At 43.4% G+C, this 23990-nt stretch overlaps 1 protein-coding gene across 1 annotated transcript; it reads right to left on the bottom strand.

The window, feature by feature from the left end:
• Positions 1-15102: 15102 nt before the first annotated feature.
• Positions 15103-22698, bottom strand: c24h1orf127 (chromosome 24 C1orf127 homolog). Its single transcript, XM_041845119.2, has 8 exons — positions 22577-22698; positions 22150-22293; positions 21809-21847; positions 21504-21641; positions 21157-21241; positions 20349-20554; positions 16768-16885; positions 15103-16299 (listed from the first exon to the last, which is right to left on the bottom strand). The coding sequence occupies exons 1-8, from the start codon at positions 22604-22606 to the stop codon at positions 15614-15616; spliced, it is 1446 nt and encodes a 481-aa protein (XP_041701053.2). The 5' UTR covers positions 22607-22698; the 3' UTR covers positions 15103-15613.
• Between the last annotated feature and the right edge of the window lie 1292 nt (positions 22699-23990).

Here is a 23990-nt window from a genome sequence, read left to right as displayed (position 1 = left end):
CTCCTCTCCTGCCACCTTAGCGCTAACTAGTACTTCGGTAACGCACAGGGTAGTAACAACGAGTCTCTCGTATCAAATCTTTGCCAACACTAAAAAGGCCCCTAACTGCTCTGTGTATGGCAACAACAGGCAGATAATAAGGCACAGTGAATGTTAACAATTAGATCTTAATCAGACGCAGCTCGCCGAGGCTGCTCTTTTATCCCCGGGCTTCACAGAAAGGCAAGCAAAGCGCCGCAAACTGCAAAGATAAAATACTACTTCATGGTGTCTCTTCTTGGCTTCTAAAAAGCCACAGTAATCTTGCTCAGCGTTGCTCGCTTAGACGACATGCTGTAAAGACTCCTGTGTTTGCTCTCGTATTAGAAGCGATAAGGTAGCAGCTCTTGCCTGGGTTCTAACGGGCGTCTCCCTCAGCGATGAGGAGATGACTCAGTGATAGAGTGATTGAGAGAGGGATGAATTCCTTCTTGTCCATGTTTGCCTGATCTGTCCATGCATGCTTGGTTTTTACAGTGAAAGCTGGCTAAAATCCAATTGGTCAATTGAAATGAACAGCACATGGAGATCGAATTATTTGGGACATGATATTGTAGCGAATTTGGGGGGTAGCTTGACCAGGACTCAAACCCAGGTCCCTGCGATTGTCAATCCAACATCTTAGCTATTACATGAAGAGGCTTGAACCTCTTGATGAGGTTGGTAGTGGTTGCAGGCCTACTAAGGTTGCTATAATATCCTCTCACACCCAAATCTAACCTCAACCCATCGGTCATTTAAGTGAACCCACAACCAAACATTGCCTTCAAATACAACTTACATTTACTGCAGTTTCAACATTCCTTTACTTTCTGATGTTGAAGTGTTGAAAAAAGCTTTTGCATTAGAAAACATATAGGCCATATAAGTGATATACTCTCTTGATATCATTCATCGCAGCTGACCCTATGCTCACCCATAATGCATTGTTTCTTACCTACCCATGGTGCATTGTTATCAAAGGCAGGGCTGGAGAGATCTTTCGTTGGTGTGCTTGATTTTGATGGTTGGACAGGCTATCTGCTCTTTGGTACTTTGAGACAATGCCCTTTCTTTCAACGGCTATAAAAACAAGTATACAGCTGTAGGAGTTTCCTGACCCAATGGTAAAAAAAAAGAAGGTATCAGATATTCCCATTACTAGTCAGGACAGAGTGGCCTGGAAAATATAGAATATGAAACTTGCCTGGTTAAAAAAAATGGAAAAGAATATCAGATTTCCCATTCTCCTTGGAAAAGTGGATGTGGACTCTTGTTTTGAAACCATATTTATCTCGAAAACACTCTGAAAACTAAACAAAATTGACAGTGGTTGGATTTATTGTCTTCTAGTCTTTTGTTTTCAGTGCTCAATGTTTAGGACTTTGTCATGGAAACGGGAGGTCTATTTATCCTTACGGTACTTTTACAATAACGTCCCTTTCCTGACCAAACAACAACGGAAATATTAGGTCAAGCCTCTTTCCTCTCTTGTAATGATCTGGTAAATCAGCATGCACACGCACACACACACGCACCACCACCACTAATCCTCCAGATACCGTATGGGTCATTCTTGAATTGCGATGGCATTGTGGAAAAAATTAGGCTCATTGAGTAACACCATTGACACTTTTTATTTATAAAATGGAATCCTCAAATTTATGACATACTAAAAGGGTATGATTAGCAAATAATTTTATTTAATATTGACTCCTCCCTCGATAACTGTTTGCCACTGGAGGAAATGCTCAAGGTCCTAGTATATCTTTGTAATGAGTGATTTCACAGGCGTTAACACCAATGACATAAAACTTAGGGATACATCCCACTGGGCACAAACTGGTTGAAACAATGTTGATTCAACGTAATTTGTCAATGTATTGTGATGTGGAATCTACGTGGAAAATATATTGGATTTGAAAAAAGTTATCAACTGTTGTTTTAATGGTGAAATTTCAACCACAGGATTATGTCATCCTAGAAACCAAATTTCAACATAGACAAACCTTGTATTGAATTTGTACCTTTAAAATAACGTCAGATCTTCAACGTTATATCCACTAAAAGCAATAGGCTGGGCAGCACCTCCTACTGTATAATTTATTTATCTACAGCTAACCTTTGGTCTCCCATCCAGGGTTTTAACTAAGCCATGCTTAAGCTTTACAGTAGGTTTACAGAGCAAATAAAATGTGACCATACTTTATTACTCGTACTGTATATCATCAATGATACTACTTAGACCTATATAGTATTTGCGAAGTCATCAACAGCTATTGTTTCAATTCAACCCAGAATTCAACTAAAAATAGACAATACAATAGGCATATGGTTTCAAGCTCTGGCTGGCTTAAAATGTAATGATATTTAGTGATATTCCATTTTGCTTGGTTGTCAGGTCAACCAAATATCAACATTTGAAGGATATGTATCTTCTGCTTGGATAGTTCCATCTGTGCCACTGACTTAGTCTGGCTTTAATTCCAGTTTGTCTACAAATTTGTCATAAATTCTACCAGTTTATGTGACAAAGCAAGCAAGTATAGTGTAGAGAATCATTGTACCATCTAAACCACTGTGCAAAATATATTTTCCAGAACCAAAAATATTGTATTTTCAGCTGTTTGAAGCTGGTGTACAAAATCGAAAGTAAAAAACGCAAAAACGAAACTTAACACACATCGAACAGATCTTCCGCTTCTTAGACTTGCTTCAATGTGAATGACAGATCTATAACTCACATTTCTATGTGAATTTGGTGGGGTCACCCAAAAAAGTATATATTGCAGCTTTAAAGAATTGGACTAAATCAAATCAAACTTGATTTAAAGTTCATTTTAAAGTTTAGTCCTATCCTAGATTTTTGGTTGAGATGGAGACGTGAATCCAACAGAAAGTATTCATACCGCTTGACTTATTCCACATTTTGTTGAGTTACAGCCTGAATTCAAAATTGATTAAACATATTTTTTTTCTCACCTATCTACTATAATTACATAATTACGAAGTGAACACATGCTTTTACAGAAATGTCTCATTTACTTAAGTATTCATACCCCTGAGTCAATAGATGTTAGAATCACCTTTGGCAGTGATTACAGCTGTGTGTCTTTCTGGGTAAGTCTCTAAGAGCTTTGCATACTTGGATTGTACAATGTTTGCACATTATTCTTTTTCAAATTCTTCAAGCTCTGTCAAGTTGGTTGTTAATCATTGCTAGACAGCCATTTTCAAGTCTTGCCATAGGTTTTCAAGCCAATTTAAGTCAAAACTGTAACTAGGCCACTCAGGAACATTCAATGTTGTCTTGGTAAGCAACCCCAGTGTATATTTGGCCTTGTGTTTTCGGCTATTGTCCTGCTGAATGGTGAATTTGTCTCCCAGTGTCTGTTGGAAAGCAGACTGAAACAGGTTTTCCTCAAGGATTTTGCCTGTGCTAAGTCTGTAACTGTTTTAACTGTAACTGTTTTAACTGTTTTAAAGTCACTATTGGCCTCATGGTGAAATCCCTGAGCGGTTTCCTTCCTCTCCGGCAACTGAGTTAGGTAGGACGCCTGTATCTTTGTATTGACTAGGTGTATTGATGCACCATCCAAAGTGTAATTAATAACTTCATCATGCTCAAAGGGATATTCCATTTCTGCTTTTTTATTTTTACCCATCTACCAATAGGTGCCCTTCTTTGCGAGGCATTGGAAAACCTCCCTGGTCTTTGTGGTTGAATATGTGTTTGAAATTCACTGCTCAACTGAGGGACCTTATATATAATTGTATGTGTGGGGTACAGAGATGAGGTAATCATTCAAAAAATCATGTTAAACACTATTATTGCACACAGAGTCCATGCAAGTTATAATGTGACTTGTTAAGCACATTTTTACCCCTGAACATATTTAGGCTTGCCATAACAAAGGGATTGAATACTTATTGACTCAAGACATTTCAGCTTTTCATTTTTAATTTAAAAAAGAATTAAAATCAAAAAACATAATTCCACTTTGAAAGTATGGGGTATTGTGTGTGTATAGGACAGTGACACAAAATCTCAATTTAATCAATTTTAAATTCAGGCTGTAACACAACTAAATTTGGAAAAGGTCAAGGGGTGTGAATACTATCTGAAGGCACTGTATCAATTATTAATTTGTAAACAAACAGGAATTAAAGCCAGACTAAGTCAGTGGCACAGATGGAACTATCCAAGCAGAAGATAAATCTTCTTCAAATGTTGATACTTGGTTGCGTTGACAACCAATACAATTCAATATCAATTTTGAAATACAATAAATAGCCTATTAACTTGGCGATAAATTAACAAATGATATGTTGGATTCACGTCTCCTACTCAACCAAAAATAAAAGTTAAAGAATGGGATTAAGCCAGTGGCTCAGATGGAACTATCCAAGCAATAGATATATCTCCTTTAAATGTTGATATTTGGTTGTGTTGTCAACCAAACACAATTCAATATTACTTTTGTAATACAGTAATCTCACAAACTAATGTTACATTCAGCCTTAAAATGAGTAACACATCCATGGCCACATTTTGAGGTTACTGTAACTATACACTTCTTCCTATGTAATCATATAAAGCGTGCATGTTCAAGATAGCATGCATAGGTCATTGCAGGTCTGTGTAGATCTTCACAATTGCTGTAATAATCAGCGCAGAATCTCGAACGCAAATGATCACTTGCACCATGTACTTCTAATGTAATCTCAACTGCAATACAGGTCATTTGGTTCTACTATTAGATGAAGCACAGTGATATCACATTAATCTGTTGTATAGATAAATAAAATATCTGACATTGCATTACCATTTGAACTTTGCTGTGCTTTTAAATGGTTGAAAGCGCAGTGATAGACATTTGGGTGACAACTAAACCAAAAGTCAGACATTGTTTTTCCATTGGAATTTGGTGTATATGGCTGAACGCATAGTGATAACACATTGGGAATTCGACAAACCTTTGGCTGCCTTTTTGAGTGAGTGAATATACTGTAGGTTGAAATCTCATTGATCAACGTCTCAACCAAATATTACAAAATTATCCATGTTGAAGTGACGTAGTGTGCCCAGTGGGATATTATATTTGTAAAAAAAGAAAAAGAAAAGGTATTTTAATAGCATTCAAAATAATAGATGGATATATCTAAATCTCCAACACATGTCATTCAACTCTGCTCATCACTACTGGGACAACCCAATTGGCTTGCCCTAAGTACTTTAAACAATGCATGAAACAAATGTTTTGCAATATAAAGGTCTTAGGCATTGTGTTTTATCATTGATACACAGTTCAATATAACTGAAACATGTATGATGCATAACTATTTGTCACTTTAAAGTGTTTTTCATTGTTGCAAAGGCAAGGGACGCAAATGCCACAGTAATTCAAGAACGACCCGTGTCCATTCACAAATGTTCCCATTGAAAACCTATGGGCATCTCTTAAACGGGGCATATCCCCCCTTTTACTACTGCTTCAGCTCTGCCATCCCCACATGGGAACAATTAGGCTACGTAAGTTTGGCGAGGGTCCGTAGCAACCAGCTGCATCTGTTTTTGTTTACCTTTGCGCTCGCACCCGATAATGCCACGAGCACATCTGCTACTGTGCAACGTAACCGTGGTTACATGCATGGTTGACCCGTGATTTTGTAATTACCCTCCAAGCGAGATGAAGAGGCCCAGTGAAACCACCGAAAACCCTCACATCCCCTTCCTACCCTCTCCCTCTCCCTCCATACCCCCATGGCATGGTTCCCTATCCACCTCTCCAAAACATGTGAGGCAATGGCACTACAAGCTGCTCCACTGACCTGTGAGCTGCTGAACAGGATCTCCAATCAACCTTCACTCAACACTGTGATACTCCACTGATTTCTGGGGGTTGTGTGTACTTGTGTTTTGTGTGTGAAAATATGGCACAGCCAACATCTTTGTGTGTGTTACTGTTATCTTTATGTGGTGTTGTTGTCTTGGAGAAATGGTATTAGACCTTAGGCCGCAGCAGAATAGATTGAGTATGTTCGTTGGTTTCACCAACCAGCCAGGCCTAGGCATGAGAAAAAGCAGATGCACAGTAGGCTACACAGCAATCTCAAGACATCCCACTTCACTTCTTTACAGTAGAAGTACATCCACAGTTTCATAAAATGATGACATAAGTGAAATAGGTTATGTAAGCACATCCAAATTAGTCACAGGTGCCTGGAAAATGTAATTGCATACTAGACTGAAGGAAGAAGCCTCTGCATTGTTTCAACTTTCTCAAACTCAAAGGCAAAAATGTAGATGTCTATATTGCAGTGCACCAACAAAACAACAACTGTAAAAGCTTTGGCCCTTCTTTGAGACTGGATTTTTTAAGTTTACTGTAAATGTATATGTCAATTATTGTGTACATTTCTTAATTCACCTAACACATTAAAATCCCTCTGAGAACATAGCCCGTCAAGAAAGGGATCGTTTGCAATAGCAGTAAAGACCACGTATGGATCACTTCACAGCTGCAGTGTGGGGGCTGGGTGCCATCATGTTTAGTATCTCCCAGATGTGCAAACCATATGCTTTGATTGAAATTAAAACACAAAAAAGACACACAAACACATGAAAGGGATTTTTTACTTTGTAAAGACAGTTAATAGTCTATACAGATAGAATAATGGCAGAGAGAGGCCACATGGACGTAGGATGTTGGTGTACTTTGCGGCACTATCATGTTTCCTTCTCACAAGTTCATATGCCAGATGGGGACCAAAGGCACAAGGAAGTTTAGATTTTCTGCTTGACAGCCCATTGTATATGATGCATTTAACTGCGTAACAGTGCTTTGTTATAATGGATGGAATCTCCAGTGCGTAGGATGAGGGCAAAATAACCAAGGTGTACAAAATGGATAGGGATGTTTCACTCAAATTTGTCATGACAAAAACCAATTACATTTATTAACAGGATTTGGTTCACTATGAATGGTCAGGAAATGTTACCACCAATTATTTCTTAAAGTAATTATTTATTCATTTGGATGCTTTAATGAACATTCTGGATAATAGGCCTACTGTACCTTGATACAGTATCAATAAAATAAATCTATTCATTTAGACCTTTCATTTCAATCAAATGCGTATTTTTCTGTTCGTTTTTTAAAAGAAAGAATAAATGAAAAACAGAATTGAGGTCAAAATTACATTAAAATGTAAATACCTTCAGTTTTAGCAGAACTGTGAGCTTCCCTCTGGAAATGCAACCCATTCATCTTTTAAAATCAAGAGAAAACATGAACAATAGCGCCCTCCTTCATCCAATAAATAGACTGCAACTACTGCAAAATCATTTAGTACTTCAAATGTTAAATGTAGACCAGATGGTTTGCATAATTTATTTAAAAACAAAAACAAGCTATTACTTTATATGTTACTGTTTCAAAGCAGATGTTGGATTATGCAAGAAAACAGGAGAATTTTAGTATTTTATTATTTTATCTTGCCTTTGAAATGGTTTTACACAATAGTATGCCAACATTACTCTCAGGATGCATACACCTAAAATAATATGCACTATTCTGTATAATTGAGGGGTATGAAATTCACTGTAGGCTACTATCATCAGGCAATACAACACAATCAACACACAACATTTTTCCATGCATTGTAAGGAGATATACTGTATCAAACAATATGCATCATTGCATTTCAGTAATATCACAAGATAAATATTAAACATTACACTACCGTTCAAAAGTTTGGGGTCACTTAGAAATGTCCTTGTTTTCGAAAAGAAAAGCTATTTTTTTGTCCATTAAAATAACATCAAATTGATCAGAAATACAGTGTAGACATTGTTAATGTTGTAAATGGCTATTGTAGCTGGAAACGGCTGATTTCTAATGGAATATCTACATAGGCGTACAGAGGCCCATTATCAGCAACCATCAGTCCTGTGTTCCAATGGCACGTTGTGTTTGCGAATCCAAGTTTATCTTTTTAAAAGGCTAATTGATCGTTAGAAAACCCTTTGGCAATTATGTTAGCACAGCTGAAAACTGTTGTGCTGATTAAAGAAGCAATAACACTGGCCTTCTTGAGACTAGTTGAGTATCTGGAGCATCAGCAATTGTGGGTTCGATTACAGGATCAAAATGGCCAGAAACAAATAACTTTCTTCTGAAACTCGTCAGTCTATTCTTGTTCTGAGAAATGAAGGCTATTCCATACGAGAAATTGCCAAGAAACTGAAGATCTCGTACAACGCTGTGTACTACTCCCTTCACAGAACAGCGCAAACTGGCTCTAACCAGAATAGAAAGAGGAGTGGGAGGCCCTGGTGCACAACTGAGCAAGAGGACAAATACATTAGAGTGTCTAGTTTGAGAAACAGATGCCTCACAGGTCCTCAACTAGCAGCTTCATTAGTACCCGCAAAACACCAGTCTCAACGTCAACAGTGAAGAGGCGACTCCGGGATGCTGACCTTCTAGGCAGAATTGCAAAGAAAAAGCCATATCTCAGACTGGCCAATAAAAAGAAAAGATTAAGATGGGCAAAAGAACACAGACACTGGACAGAGGAAGATTGGAAGTGTTATGAACAGACGAATCGAAGTTTGAGGTGTTCGGATCACAAAGAAGAACATTTGTGAGACACAGACCAAATGAAAAGATGCTGGAGGAGTGCTTGAAGCCATCTGTCAAGCATGGTGGAGGCAATGTTATGGTCTGGGGGTGCTTTGGTGGTGGTAAAGTGGGAGATTTGTACAGGGTAAAAGGGATCTTGAAGAAGGAAGGCTATCACTCCATTTTGCAATGCCATGCTATACCCTGTGGACGGCGCTTGATTGGAGCCAATTTCCTCCTACAACAGGACAATGACCCAAAGCACAGCTCCAAACTTTGCAAGAACTATTTAGGGAAGAAGCAGTCAGCTGGTATTCTGTCTATAATGGAGTGGCCAGCACAGTCACCGGATCTCAACCCTATTGAGCTGTTGTGGGAGCAGCTTGACCGTATGGTACGTAATAAGTGCCCATCAAGCCAATCCAACTTCTGGTAGGTGCTTCAGGAAGCATGGGGTGAAATCTCTTCATATTGCCTCAACAAATTGACAACTAGAATGCAAGGCTGCAAATGGAGGAAAGTTTGAAGGACACAATTATTAATTCTATTAAAAATCATTATTTCTAACCTTGTCAATGACTATATTTCCTATTCAAACTAATTGAATGTATGTTTTCATGGAAAACATGGAACTTTCTAAGTGACCCCAAACTTTTGAACGGTAGTGTATAATATTATAGTAAACTACAATTACACATTTAATTTGAATGTTTACCTCACTCCCAGCATACGAATCCCAATGGATAAAACATCACCGTGAATGAGTTTCCATGACTTCCTTTCAGGCGTTTTAGTGCCACTCACCACTGCGGGAGCTTTCCTCTTAGCATCGGTCCCTCAATCTCCAAGCCATGTTGGATTGAGACATGTTTACTAAACTGCAGGCTTGAATGTGTCTGGATAATGTCTGCCCTCAGGCAGTGGCTGGCAGAGAGAGGTTGCTATGCTTCTGCTTGTGTAATCAACCCTCAACAGTAGGCCTAGTGTCCACCACAGCACCTTTCAAATCACAAACCAGCTGCCTAGTGCTTGCATGGCTACAAGTTTGCATTACATAGCCTACTGTAGTTAGGCTACGCGCTAGCTAAGCTATAGGAACTAATGACTAGGGTTAGTGAATTGCAGTTAGGGTTGGTCTATCGTAAGCTGCCTGCTACCTTTGTAACCAACCTGCTGCCAAAATGGCTGGTCCCCTCCGTATCCTTGGTGCTCGAAATGGGACTGTCGGTGGATGAGTTTGGTATTTCAGACCTTGGTACAGTCTGTGCTATCTGGGCATCTCCTTCACTGAATGACCATGCAGAGGATGGTGGGGGAGTTACTGTTTGGCCTGTCCAATCTGTGGCTTCTACAGCAGGTGGTGGTGCAGTCACAGTGGGATGTATGGTTGGCTTTGCTTGTACAGCAATTTGGAATAATAACTGTAACAACTGTGGTTTTGTCTGTTGTTGGTGATGAGTTGAAAGTAACCTCAGATTTGTTTGCTGTCGTGTCTTGGAGTTGCAAATGTGTTGCCTCACTTTTAGATGTTGTCTCTCTGGATTCTACCCATGCTGTCCCACTTGTAGCATTTGCCCCTTTGAATTCCACCTGTTCAACTGTAGCAGTCGCTTCTTGGAATGGTACCTGATCTGTTGTACTAATTGCCACTGTTCCGGGGAATTACACCTGCACCGTTTCACTTGTGGTAGTTGTTGTCATCTTGTGAGGTGGATGTGGGGTGAAGTCAGGCGCAGGACACCGAAGCTAAGTCCAAAAGTTTAATAAAGACAGATCCCAAAAACAAGGCACGGCCTCTAAAACAAAGGAGGCGGAATAATGCCCAATTACGCAAAACATGCGTAAAATACACAGAACACAAAACCCTACACGAAAACACACATGACAGGCGAAATAACAACACACAACTAATCCAAACAAACACAGGGAACTAATAGGACACGTAATCATCACAAATCAGACACAGGTGCTAAGGACAGACAAAAGCAATCACACATGGAATCATCCAACGATGGCAGCTAGTACTCCGGGGACGACGAACGCCTTTGCCTGCCCGAACCAGGAGGAGGAGCAGTCTCGGCCGAAACCGTGACAGTACCCCCCCCTTGACGCGCGGCTCCAGCCGTGCGCCGACCCCGGCCTCGGGGACGGCCAGGAGGACGCGGACCCGGGCGCGTGGGATGCCCATGGTGGAATTCTGTCAGGAGGGATGGATCGAGGATGTCCCTCCTGGGCACCCAGCACCGTTCCTCCGGACCGTACCCCTCCCACTCCACGAGATATTGGAGACCACTCCTCCGGCGCCTGGAGTCCAAGATGGTCCGGACCCTGTACGCCGGGACCCCCTCGATGTCCAAAGGGGGCGGAGGGGTCTCTCCTATCTCTTCCTCTTGGAGTGGGCCAGCTACCACCGGCCTGAGAAGAGACACATGGAACGAGGGGTTAATATTTTTATACTCTATAGGTAGTTGTAACCTGTAACACACCTCGTTCAATCTTCTCAGGACTTTGAAGGGCCCCACAAACCGCCGACCCAGCTTCCGGCAGGGCAGGCGGAGGGGGCAGGTTTCGAGTCGAGAGCCAGACTCGATCTCCCGGTGCGTACACCGGGCCCTCACTGCGGTGGCGATCGGCGCTCGCCTTCTGTTGACGGATGGCACGCTGCAGATGGACATGGGCAGCGTCCCACGTCTCCTCCGAGCGCCGAATCCACTCGTCCACCGCAGGAGCCTCGATCTGGCTCTCGTGCCATGGCGCCAGGACCGGCTGATAACCTAAGACACACTGGAAAGGTGTTAAATTGGTGGAGGAGTGGCGGAGAGAGTTCTGGGCTATCTCTGCCCAGGGGAGGAACCTCGACCACTCCTCCGGCCGGTCCCGGCAATGGGACCTCAAAAACCTACCCACATCCTGGTTTACACGTTCCACCTGCCCATTACTCTCTGGGTGGTACCCCGAGGTAAGGCTCACCGAGACCCCCAACCGTTCCATAAACGCCCTCCAAACTCTGGAGGTGAACTGGGGACCCCGGTCAGACACTATATCCTCGGGGACCCCATAGTGCCGGAACACATGGGTGAACAGGGCCTCAGCGGTTTGTAGGGCAGAAGGGAGACCCGGCATAGGAAGGAGACGACAGGCCTTAGAAAACCGATCCACAACGACCAAAATGGTGGTATTCCCCTGGGAGGGGGGTAGATCGGTAACGAAATCTACCGAGAGGTGGGACCATGGTCGTTGTGGAACGGGCAGGGGATGTAGCTTCCCCCTGGGCAAATGTCTAGGTGCCTTACACTGGGCACACACCGAGCAGGAGGAGACATAAACCCTCACATCCTTAGCTAACGTTGGCCACCAGTATTTCATGCTAAGACAGTGCACGGTCCGGCCAATACCTGGATGTCCAGAGGAGGGTGATGTATGAGCCCAATAAATAAGTCGATCACGAACCTCGAGCGGAACGTACGTCCGCCCCACAGGACACTCGGGGGAGTAGGGTCGGTACGCTGTGCCCGCTCGATTTCCGCATCGACCTCCCACACCACCGGAGCCACCAAACAAGACTCCGGCAATATGGAAGTAGGCTCGTTAGACCTCTCCTCTGTGTCATACCGCCGGGACAGGGCGTCTGCCTTAGCATTCTGGGACCCCGGGATGTAGGTGATCTTGAAAACAAATCGGGTTAGGAACATGTTCCACCTAGCCTGACGAGGGTTCAATCTCCTAGCTGCCCGGATGTACTCCAGGTTACGGTGATCTGTCAGAATGAGGAAAGGGTGTTGAGCCCCCTCAAGCCAATGCCTCCACACCTTTAGAGCCTGAACTACGGCTAACAGCTCCCTGTCCCCAACGTCATAGTTGCGCTCCGCCGAGCTGAGCTTCTTAGAGTAGAAGGCACAGGGGCGGAGTTTAGGTGGCGCGCCGGATCGTTGTGACAGGACTGCCCCAATACCGGTCTCAGACGCGTCCCACCTCTACTTGGAAGGGTAAAGAGGGATCCGGGTGCGCCAGCACGGGAGCCGAGACGAACAGGTTCTTAAGTTTAACAAATGCCCTGTTCGCCTCAGCCGACCACTGCAAACGAACCGGACCCCCCCTTAGTAGAGATGTAATGGGAGCTGCAACCTGTCCAAAACCCCGAATAAACCTCCGGTAGTAATTAGCAAAACCCAAGAACCGCTGCACCTCTTTTACAGTAGTTGGAGTTTGCCAATTACGCACGGCCGATACCCGGTCTACCTCTATCTCCCACACCAGACGCGGACAACCGATAACCCAAAAGGAGACGGACTCCTGGAAGAACAGGCATTTCTCTGCCTTGACATACAAGTCATGCTCCAACAGTCTTCTCAACACTCGGCGCACCTGGGCTACATGCTCGGCTCGTGTAGCAGAGTACACTAGGATGTCGTCAATGTAAACTACTACACCCTGCCTATGCATGTCCCGGAAAATCTCGTCAACAAAGGATTGGAAGACTGAAGGAGCATTCATTAACCCGTATGGCATGACGAGATACTCGTAATGACCCGAGGTTGTGCTAAATGCTGTCTTCCATTCATCCCCCCCCCTAATGCGCACCAGATTATACGCGCTCCTGAGATCTAACTTTGTGAAGAAGCGCGCGCCACGTAATGACTCCGTCATCGTCGCAATCAGTGGCAGTGGATAGCTGTATTTAACTGTAATCTGATTGAGACTACGGTAGTCAATACACGGACGCAATCCCCCATCCTTCTTCTTCACAAAGAAGAAACTTGAGGAAACCGGGGAAGTAGAAGGCCGTATGTATCCCTGTGCCAAGGACTCGGCTATGTACGTCTCCATAGCCGCGGTCTCCTCTTGAGACAGGGGATACACACGACTCCGTGGAAGAGCCGCTCCTGTTTGGAGATTTATCGCACAGTCCCCCTGTCTATGAGGAGGTAGCCGTGCTGCCCTAGATTTACTGAACGCAAGTGCTAAATCCTCATACTCAGGGGGAATGCGCAGTGCGGGCACTTGGTTCGGACTCTCTACCGAGGTCGCCCCTAAGGAAACACCTAGACATCTCCCTACACACTGGGCAGACCACTCCATAAGAGCCCTCTGTTGCCACGCTATGGTAGGATCATGGGTGCTTAACCAGGAAGTCCCAACACCACGGGTACGCAGGAGAATCAATCAGATAAAACTGAATGATCTCCTCGTGACCTCCCTGTGTTGTCATCGTCAGTGGTGCTGTGACCTCCCTGATCAGACCCGACCCCAACGGCCGGCTGTCTAAGGTGTGGACAGGAAACGGAGTTTCTACCGGCCGAAGGGGAATCCCTAACCTACCACAAAATGCCCGATCAATAAAGTTCCCAGCAGCGCCTGAATCTACTAGCGCCTTATGCTGGGAATGAGGTGCCACCTGTGGAAATCTCACAGGAATATTCATGTGACCAACAGAGAGCTCTGGGTAAGTGGGGCGCCTGCTTACCTGAAATGACTCCCCAGTGCGCGGCCTGTCGTCACCTCTCCCAAGAGACCCTCCCCAGCACCTGGCCGCGGTGTGCCCTCCACGACCGCAGGTGGTGCAGGGGATGGCTCCCCCTCGGGTTCCCTCTCCTCCTCTCTCTAGCGCCAGCACCCCCGATCTCCATAGGAATAGGCTCGGAGGTGCTGGAGGGCGAAAATGGACGACCCCCACTCGGGGACGTCCCGCGGGTGGCCAGCAGGGTGTCTAGACGGATGGAAATGTCCACCAACTGGTCGAATGACAAGTTGGTGTCCCTGCAGGCCAGCTCACGACGAACGTCCTCTCGTAGGCTACACCTGTAGTGGTCGATGAGGGCCCTCTCATTCCACCCCGCATCCGCTGCTAGTGTCCGGAACTCCAGTGCGAACTCCTGGGCGCTCCTCTTCTCCTGTCGGAGGTGGAACAGACGCTCTCCCGCCGCTTTACCTTCCGGTGGATGATCGAAGACAGTCCTGAAGCGGCGGGAAAACTCCGCGTAGGTGATGGTTGCGGCGTCTATTCCCCTCCATTCGGCGTTGGCCCATTCCAACGCCTTGCCGGATAGACAGGAGATGAGGGCGGAGACGCCTCGTATCCCGAGGGCGCCGGGCGTACAGTAGCCAGGTACAGTTCCACCTGTAGCAGAAATCCCTGACACCCGGCTGCAGAACCGTCATATGCCCCCGGGAGCGAGAGCCGAATACCACTGGGTTCCGGTGCTGAGAGAGGAGGACTGGCCGTTGGTGATGGGATAGTGGGTGATGGCGTGGGCACCTCCCTAGTCACCAAACGACTCAGCTTGCTGGACACTTCGTCTATGGCGGTCTCAAGTTGCTGGAACAAGATGTCGTGAAAGCGTATCCGTTCATCCAGCAACCTGGATGTCGCCACTGCTCCTGCTGACTCCAGAATGGTGTGTTGTTCTGTCATCTTGTGAGGTGGATGTGGGGTGAAGTCAGGCGCAGGACACCGAAGCTAAGTCCAAAAGTTTAATAAAGACAGATCCCAAAAACAAGGCACGGCCTCTAAAACAAAGGAGGCGGAATAATGCCCAATTACGCAAAACATGCGTAAAATACACAGAACACAAAACCCTACACGAAAACACACATGACAGGCGAAATAACAACACACAACTAATCCAAACAAACACAGGGAACTAATAGGACACGTAATCATCACAAATCAGACACAGGTGCTAAGGACAGACAAAAGCAATCACACATGGAATCATCCAACGATGGCAGCTAGTACTCCGGGGACGACGAACGCCTTTGCCTGCCCGAACCAGGAGGAGGAGCAGTCTCGGCCGAAACCGTGACAGTTGTTCCACCTGTGCTGTTTCACTTGTAGTGGTTGTACCTTGAAATTCCGCCTGTGTTGCATCACTTGTAGTGTTTGTACCTTGAAATTGCACCTGTGTTGTGTCACTTGTAATGGTTGTTCATTAGAATTCTACCTGTGCTGTTTCACTTGTAATGGTTGTTCATTGGAATTCTACCTGTGCTGTTTCACTTGTAATGGTTGTTCCTTGGAATTCTACCCGTGCTGTTTCACTTGTAATGGTTGTTTCTTGGAATTCTACATGCATCGTTCCACTTGCGATGGTTGTTGCTTGGAATTCCTCTTGCACTGTTTCACTTGTACCGCTTGTTCCTTGGAATCTCGACTGTATTGTGTCAGTTGTAGACGTTGGTCCTTGGAATTCTACCAGTGCTGTTTCACTTGTAACGGTTGTACCTTGGAATTCCACTTGCACTGTTGCACTTGTAGCAGTCGTACCTTGAAATTCCACTTGTGTTGCTTCACTTATAGTGCTTGTCTGTTGGTATTTGTCCTTTGTTGCTTTGTTTGTTGTACTTGGAGTCATTGATGTCACATTACTCCAGTAGATAATGGGACCAGAGGTCTGTGTATGTGAGGAACTGGTGGGTGATGTATTTCTTCCTGTTTCTTCAGCCTGAGTCCTCTCAATTGATGTCGTTTTTGGGAAGGTGGAGGGGCCCTCCTGAGATTTCTCTGTTGATAGAAACTGTTGGTCCATTGTTGAGTGCGAGCTAAAGGGCACTGTGGTATAGGAAGCAGGGGTTGATGTAGTGTATGTCAAAATAGGGTCCGATGTTGTTGAAGTATGATAATATATTGGTGAGATTGATAGCAGTCTGGGGGACTCTGCAAAAAGGCAGAATTAAAAACATTAGCTACAAAAGGACACTTTAAAGGTACAGTCTGCGATAAAAGGAATCTGTTCAATAATCATTTAAATGATTGATATTTATTCTTGAAGAATATAACTTTTAAATGCCTCATGAGTTTAGCACAACTGTCTTACCCTATCATAACCCAAAATATAAAGTTGTATTACTCCATTGTTTGCAAACAACAATGTAAACAAAGAATGTATAGCTTCAAAATATGTTAAAACTATCAAGTGGATGATATTTGAAAGGGGTTACATTATCCCAGCTCCATTCCTCAGCTGTATACCAAAACAAGTGGCCGGGCTGCTGTAGCTTTTAAGAGTGAAATTATATTGTGCTTTTCGTTGATGCTGCATATTTCATACTATTTTTTGTGAGCGTTACATCAAAAGCTTAATGTTGATCATAATGTTTCACTGTTACTGAGCACACCCCTCACCTGTGCATGGCAGAGTGTTCTCCATAGTCCAGTACATTTTGTGGTTAGTCTCCTTAAACGTGAGCACAACGTCTACCCTATAGAACGGCTGTGCAATCCCCTCGTCAGTGGGGCAGTTCTGTAAAAGACAACTTGATTATATACAGTGCATTCGGAAAGTATTCAGACCCCTTCCCTTTTTCCACATTAAAAATTATTTTTTCTCATCAATCTACACACAATACCACATAATGACAGGTTTTTATAAATTTTTGCTAATTTATTACAAATAAAAAACTGAAATAACTTATTTACATAAGTATTCAGACCCTTTGCTATGAGACTCGAAATTGAGCTCAGGTGCATCCTGTTTCCATTGAACATCCTTGAGATATTTCTACAACTTTTTTTGATTGGAGTCCACCTGTGGTAAATTCAATTGATTGGAAAGACACACACCTGTCTATATAAGGTCCTACAGTTGACAGTGCATGTTAGAGCAAAAACCAAGCCATGAGGTCGAAGGAATTGTCCGTAGAGCTCCGAGACAGGATTATGTCGAGGCACAGATCTGGGGAAGGGTACCAAAACATTTCTGCACATTGAAGGTCCCCAAGAACACAGTGGCCTCCATCATTCTTAAATGGAAGAAGTTTGGAACCACCAAGACTCTTCCTAGAGCTGTCCGCTCGGCCAAACTGAGCAATCGGGGGAGAAGGGCCTTGGTCAGGGAGGTGACCAAGAACCCGATGGTCACTCTGGCAGAGCTCCGGAGTTCCTCTGTGGAGATGGGAGAACCTTCCAGAAGGACAACCATCTCTGCAGCACTTCACCAATCAGGCCTTTATGGTAGAGTGGCCAGATGGAAGCCACTACTCAGTAAAAGGCACATGACAGCCCGCTTGGAGTTTGCCAAAAGGCACCTAAAGGACTCTCAGACCATGAGAAACAAGATTCTCTGGTCTGATGAAACCAAGATTGAGCTCTTTCGCCTGAATGCCAAGCGTCACGTCTGGAGGAAACCTGGCACCATCCCTACGGTGAAGCATGGTGGCAGCATCATGCTGTGGGGATGTTTTTCAGCGGCAGGGACTGGGAGACTAGTCAGGATCGAGGTAAAGATGAACAGAGCAAAGTACAGAGTGATCCTTGATGAAAGCCTGCTCCAGAGCGCTCAGGACCTCAGACTGGGGCGAAGGTTCACCTTCCAACAGGACAACGACCCTAAGCACACAGCCAAGACAACGCAAGAGTGGCTTCGGGACAAGTCTCTGAATGTCCTTGAGTGGCACAGCCAGAGCCCGGACTTGAACCCGATCGAACATCTCTGAAGAGACCTGAAAATAGCTGTGCACCGACGCTCCCCATCCAACCTGACAGAGCTTGAGAGGATCTGCAGAGACGAATGGAAGAAACTCCCCAAACACAGGTGTGCCAAGAAGACGCGAGGCTGTAATCGCTGCCAAAGGTGCTTCAACAAAGTATTGAGTAAAGGGTCTGAATACTTATGTAAATGTGATATTTCTATTTTTTATTTTTAATACATTTGCAAAATGTTCTAAAAATCTGTTTTTGCTTTGTCATTATTGGGTATTTTGTGTAGATTGATACAATTTAATCAATTTTAGAATAAGGCTGTAACGTAGCAAAATGTGGAAAAAGTCAAGGGGTCTGAATACTTTCCGAATGTACAGTCGTGGTCAAAAGTTTTGAGAATGACACAAGTATTGGTCTTCACAAAGTTTGCTGCTTCAGTGTTTTTAGATATTTTTGTCAGATGTTACTATGGTATACTGAAGTATAATTATAAGCATTCCATAAGTGTCAAAGGCTTTTATTGCCAATTACATTAAGTTTATGCAAAGAGTCAATATTTGCAGTGTTGACCCTTCTTTTTCAAGACCTCTGCAATCCACCCTGGCATGCTGTCAATTAACTTCTGGGCCACATCCTGACTGATGGCAGCCCATTCTTGCATAATCAATGCTTGGAGTTTGTCAGAATTTGTGGGTTTTTGTTTGTCCACCTGCCTCTTGAGGATTGACCACAAGTTCTCAATGGGATTAAGGTCTAGGGAGTTTCCTGGCCATGGACCCAAAATGTCAATGTTTTGTTCCCCGAGCCACTTTGTTATCACTTTTGCCTTTCCATCAAACTGGAAAAGGCATTGTTTGTCACCAAACTATTCTTGGATGGTTGGGAGAAGTTGCTCTCAGAGGATGTGTTGGTACCATTCTATATTCATGGCTGTGTTCTTAGGCAAAATTGTGAGTGAGCCCACTCCCTTGGCTGAGAAGCAACCCCACACATGAATGGTCTCAGGATGCTTTACTGTTGGCATGACACAGGACTGATGGTAGTGCTCACCTTGTCTTCTCCAGACAAGCTTTTTTTTTTCCGGATGCCCCAAACAATCGGAAAGGGGATTCATCAGAGAAAATGACTTTACCCCAGTCCTCAGCAGTCCAATCCCTGTACCTTTTGCAGAATATCAGTCTGTCGCTGATGTTTTTCCTGGAGAGAAGTGGCTTCCTCGCTGCCCTTCTTGACACCAGGCCATCCTCCAAAAGTCTTCGCCTCACTGTGCGTGCAGATGCACTCACATCTGCCTGCTGCCATTCCTGAGCAAGCTCTGCACTGGTGGTGCCTCGATCCCGCAGCTGAATCAACTTTAGGAGACGGTCCTGGCGCTTGCTGGACTTTCTTGGGCGCACTGAATCCTTCTTCACAACAATTGAACCTCTCTCCTTGAAGTTCTTGATGATCCGATAAATGGTTGATTTAGGTGCAATCTTACTAGCAGCAATATCCTTGCCTGTGAAGCCCTTTTTGTGCAAAGCAATGATGACGGCACGTGTTTCCTTGCAGGTAACCATGGTTAACAGAGAAAGAACAATGATTTCAAGCACCACCCTCCTTTTAAAGCTTCCAGACTGTTATTCTAACTCAATCAGCATGACAGAGTGATCTCCAGCCTTGTCCTCGTCAACACTCTCACCTGTGTTAATGAGATAATCACTGACATGATGTCAGCTGATCCTTTTGTGGCAGGGCTGAAATGCAGTGGAAATGTTTTTTGGGGATTAAGTTCATTTTCATGGCAAAGAGGGACTTAATTACAATTCATCTGATCACTCTTCATAACATTCTGGAGTATATGCAAATTGCCATCATAAAAACTGAGGCAGCAGACTTTGTGAAAATTAATATTTGTGTCATTCTCAAAACTTTTGACCACGACTGTATACAGTATATAGCCTGTATGATAACTGTAGAAATTGCATTAATGCAGGTCAAAATGCTATGGCTCAGTGGGTTAAAAAATAATAATCATAATCATAATCATAATCATAATAGAAGAAGAAGAAGAAGAAGAAGAAGAAGAATATAGGTCATTTATCAGACGCTTTTATCCAAAGCAACTTACAGTCTTGTGTGCATGCTAGTACATGCAGGGTTGTGAGTGTGACTCTCACATCGACCACGCGTCACTATGAACTGTAAATTGCTTTGGATAAAAACGTCTGCTAAATGACCACATCTATTTTTTTGTACTGCATGCACCAAATGGTCAGAAAAATACTTTACAGAAAAACACCTACCTTGACCTGTAGGATAAGGGCTGTAGCGATGCTGAGTTGGACAAAGTCATGGGTCTCATGGACAGTGAACTTCTCTGTCTGCTTCACAGACACACTGCTAACTGTTAGGGTGTCACTCTCATAGCCTCCTCTTTTTGTCAAACCCATGCGCCGTTTAAAAATGTGCAGTATAGTGTCCTCTGCTGCTGGGCTGGACACTGACACAACTATGGACATCAAAAGTGAGGGTGTGTGAGGAGGTGGCATTACGTTGTGGGCATAGAGTTACATGAAATTAACATTACATTTGTGTTCAATTTAATTCAGTGGTTGCAGGCATTAAAAATTGAGTCCATGAAAAAAAACAGGTACGGGTTTTTGTGGCAAGCTATCACTAGGAGACGATAGAGTGCATTGTTGCACATGCATTGTGGCAATTGTTCAGCCAATACCATAGCACAACCTAACGTTTTAGTGCCTGCAACTGTATGAAATTGTTGGGATCCAAACTGCATAACTATCATGATATCATGCCTGTGACAGTTTATGACAGTGAAAAACACTGACATGACTGACATATTTTAAACTACTTTTAAATGTTATACATCATGGCATTATTGATATAAGACACAATAAATGCCTTATAAGCTACTTATATACACACTTATAAATGACAAATTAGTGGCTAATATGTTAACCTTAAAATAAAGTGTTGCCCATAATTTATAACAAGCATCATGTCACACTTCTGACAGTTCTAGGCTGTAGCTTAAGTAAGCTGATACCAGATTGTCTAAACAAAGTAAATGACTGTTGCTTCGTGACCCACCATTTGGACAGGTAGCTTCCATACTGTAGGCATACTGTCCACTGACCAACTTCAAGGCAAGAAATTCCCCTGTCCTTTCCATTACCTGTCATTTAAAGTTAATCCAAGAACAAACAATTACAACAATCTGAAGTTTCCCATCCATTTGAGAACTACAATAAGTATTTTCCTTTTATGGATGACCAAATACGTTGTTGAAATGCAAAGAATTCTCTACAGTTCACCAATATTATTAACTTGGTGGAATCAGAAAGGTGAACACAGCGATCAGGCTGGTTCCACTAGGGGGTTGTAACATTATTGGTTTCCATTGTAATTTCTTGAATGGCCACAATGTGGCAGCTTACCGTCACAGGATTCAAGAGTTCTCTCCTCTTGCCTTGAACTATGATGCTTGGTCCATTCATGTCAGTGTACACCTGGATCAAGCTAGCATCCTCAAGGGCTACAATTAGATTACCCCTCAGGGAAAGAGACCATTGAAGCTGTAAACAGACAAATGCGAGCGTGTGCACACACACAACATGTACACACACACACACACACAAACACATGCATACACACACAGTGTTGGTACATTGTACGATCTGATGCATGCAGTAAATTAATGACTACACACACACAGTGTACAGTGTATGTATAACTTGTTTACCTCATTGTTCCAGCTGTCCAATGGGATCTGTCTGATCACCTGTGGGAATACTGTATGTCATTTTCAGCTATGGTCACAACACCACTGATCATTGATGAAGATAGCATTTGGTGCAGGATAATGTGCCTTTTTTATTCAAGGTATCATAAACTTAGATACGAGTCCTCCCACCTCCCTGCCCAATCCCAATAACTCACCCACCCACCCACAGACACACACACACACACACACACACACACACACACACACACACACACACACACACACACACACACTTTAAATACTTTATTTGAATCCACAGAGATATTGCTACTGTACATCACTGAATTGTAAAGCTTTACCTGGATGTCGTCTGGATCACACTGAATGTGTTCTCTGTTGGGTGGTGCAGGAACCATTGGACACTTCATTATGAAGCTGTGCGTTCGATCTCCAAACCGGTTGATTCTCTTCACCAAATTCAGCACAAGGACATTGCTGCCATGCTGCTAGGATGCAACCATCGCACAAAACAAAAAGTAGTTATACTGGGTCAGGAAAAGGTAGCCTACTAGCTACAATGTTTCTTGCACAAATCCCATCACAAATGTAAAAACATTGATGTGAGCATTGGCTGGAGGGAGTTTCCACCATTGTTAATTCATGTCTGACGAGGAGTGTGCAAGTGCATTTGTAAAGAGCTTTTCATTACAAGATCATCTCAAGGTGAATAAGGAGAAGGGTGCAGAATCAGGACGTAGCCAAAGTCTTACATTGCTGCTATCTTACCTGATGTTGGACAAAACAGCCATTGTACATAACTCTAAAGATGTAGTTCTTGTCAGGATCTTTGTGTAGTGAGAATCCACATGCAGAAAACTGGAGGTTCAGGTGATCCAAGGAAGCAAGGCTTACTACTGAGGACAAAGGGATGAAAAGGCATTACAAAACAAACGTAGAGCAATAAATCATAATAATGCAGCCTAATCTTGATTGTGACACAATCGCTCATGTAGAATTCAAAATGTGAAATGTTCATGAAACAAATATGTGATGTAGCTTAATGCCAAAATGTATTTTTGAAACGCTTCACAAAAAGCTGTAATATAGCTGGTACCCAGTAGGCAAAACTGGGCAAATCTGGTTGAAATGCCATAATAATAACATAATTACAACCAGTTTATGGTTGCAATGACATAATTTCAACCAGTTTTGCCAGCTGGGTAGATTATTAGGTTATTAGTTAGTTAAACTGGGATAGTCACCTTGAATTCTTAGGGCCCCGGAGAGCCAGAGTCTCAATCCCTCTATTCTCATTCTGTGGACCCACACCTCCATGTACTCTGAGAAGCATTCCACATCTCCCTCTGAAAATAAGTTTCATTTCAGTGGGTTAGGTCTAATGTTGCAAAGCTACCTGTAATTTTCGTCATTAACAGGCAATCTATGGTAACTTTGGTAATTTATACTTGAATTTTAAAAACATATTCGTATACAGTAGGCCTAGTAGACCTATTAATTTTCTAGAAATGTCTCTGTATTGTCTATGAGTTTCTAGTGGATAAACCATATGTCCTGCAAATTTACACATTTTGCTATGGGGTGGAGAGAACATTTTGCAGTTTTAAAGCGAATTTCCTGCAATTCTACACATTTCGCCTAGACTTATGCCATGTTCATACTATCTGGTTGACTAGCCAAAAGGCTAGAGGGGAGCCCCCTGGAGGTGCCCTTCCTGCCCTGTCGGTAATTCAGCCATGATTACTACAAGGTTTAGATTGCTGGCTAGACTAACTTACCTGGCAATCTATAAAATGTTAGCTGACATGGGCTAATTGAATGACTGTCAGTGATTGACATAACAAGAGGAAAACTGCTGATGTACTACCAACTCCCTAAATTGCAATCTTGTGTATTCTACTATTCTAACTCCCAACAGTAAGTTGAGACTTTTCTTTTCACGAAGCCCCCTGATGATGTGTGGCCCCAGGTAATTAATTGCCTTAGTGGCCATAACGGTAAGTGAAAAAAGCATCTAATCAACAATGGCATTATTAGGTGTGCTTGCTGAAAGCAAAGCCAAACTTTAGAAACTGTTCATACTTCTTCTTATTTCGCTGGAGTCTCTAGCGCCAAAACTCTAAAAGCTCTCAATACCAAAACAACTTTAAAACGTGCAGGCTGGCACTGGTCAGTGTGCTTG

This window comes from Coregonus clupeaformis, chromosome 24, assembly GCF_020615455.1.
Source record: "Coregonus clupeaformis isolate EN_2021a chromosome 24, ASM2061545v1, whole genome shotgun sequence".
Taxonomy (NCBI): domain Eukaryota; kingdom Metazoa; phylum Chordata; class Actinopteri; order Salmoniformes; family Salmonidae; genus Coregonus; species Coregonus clupeaformis.
The sequence above is the reverse complement of the archived record's forward strand: the minus strand, read 5'-3'. Positions and strand labels throughout refer to the sequence as shown.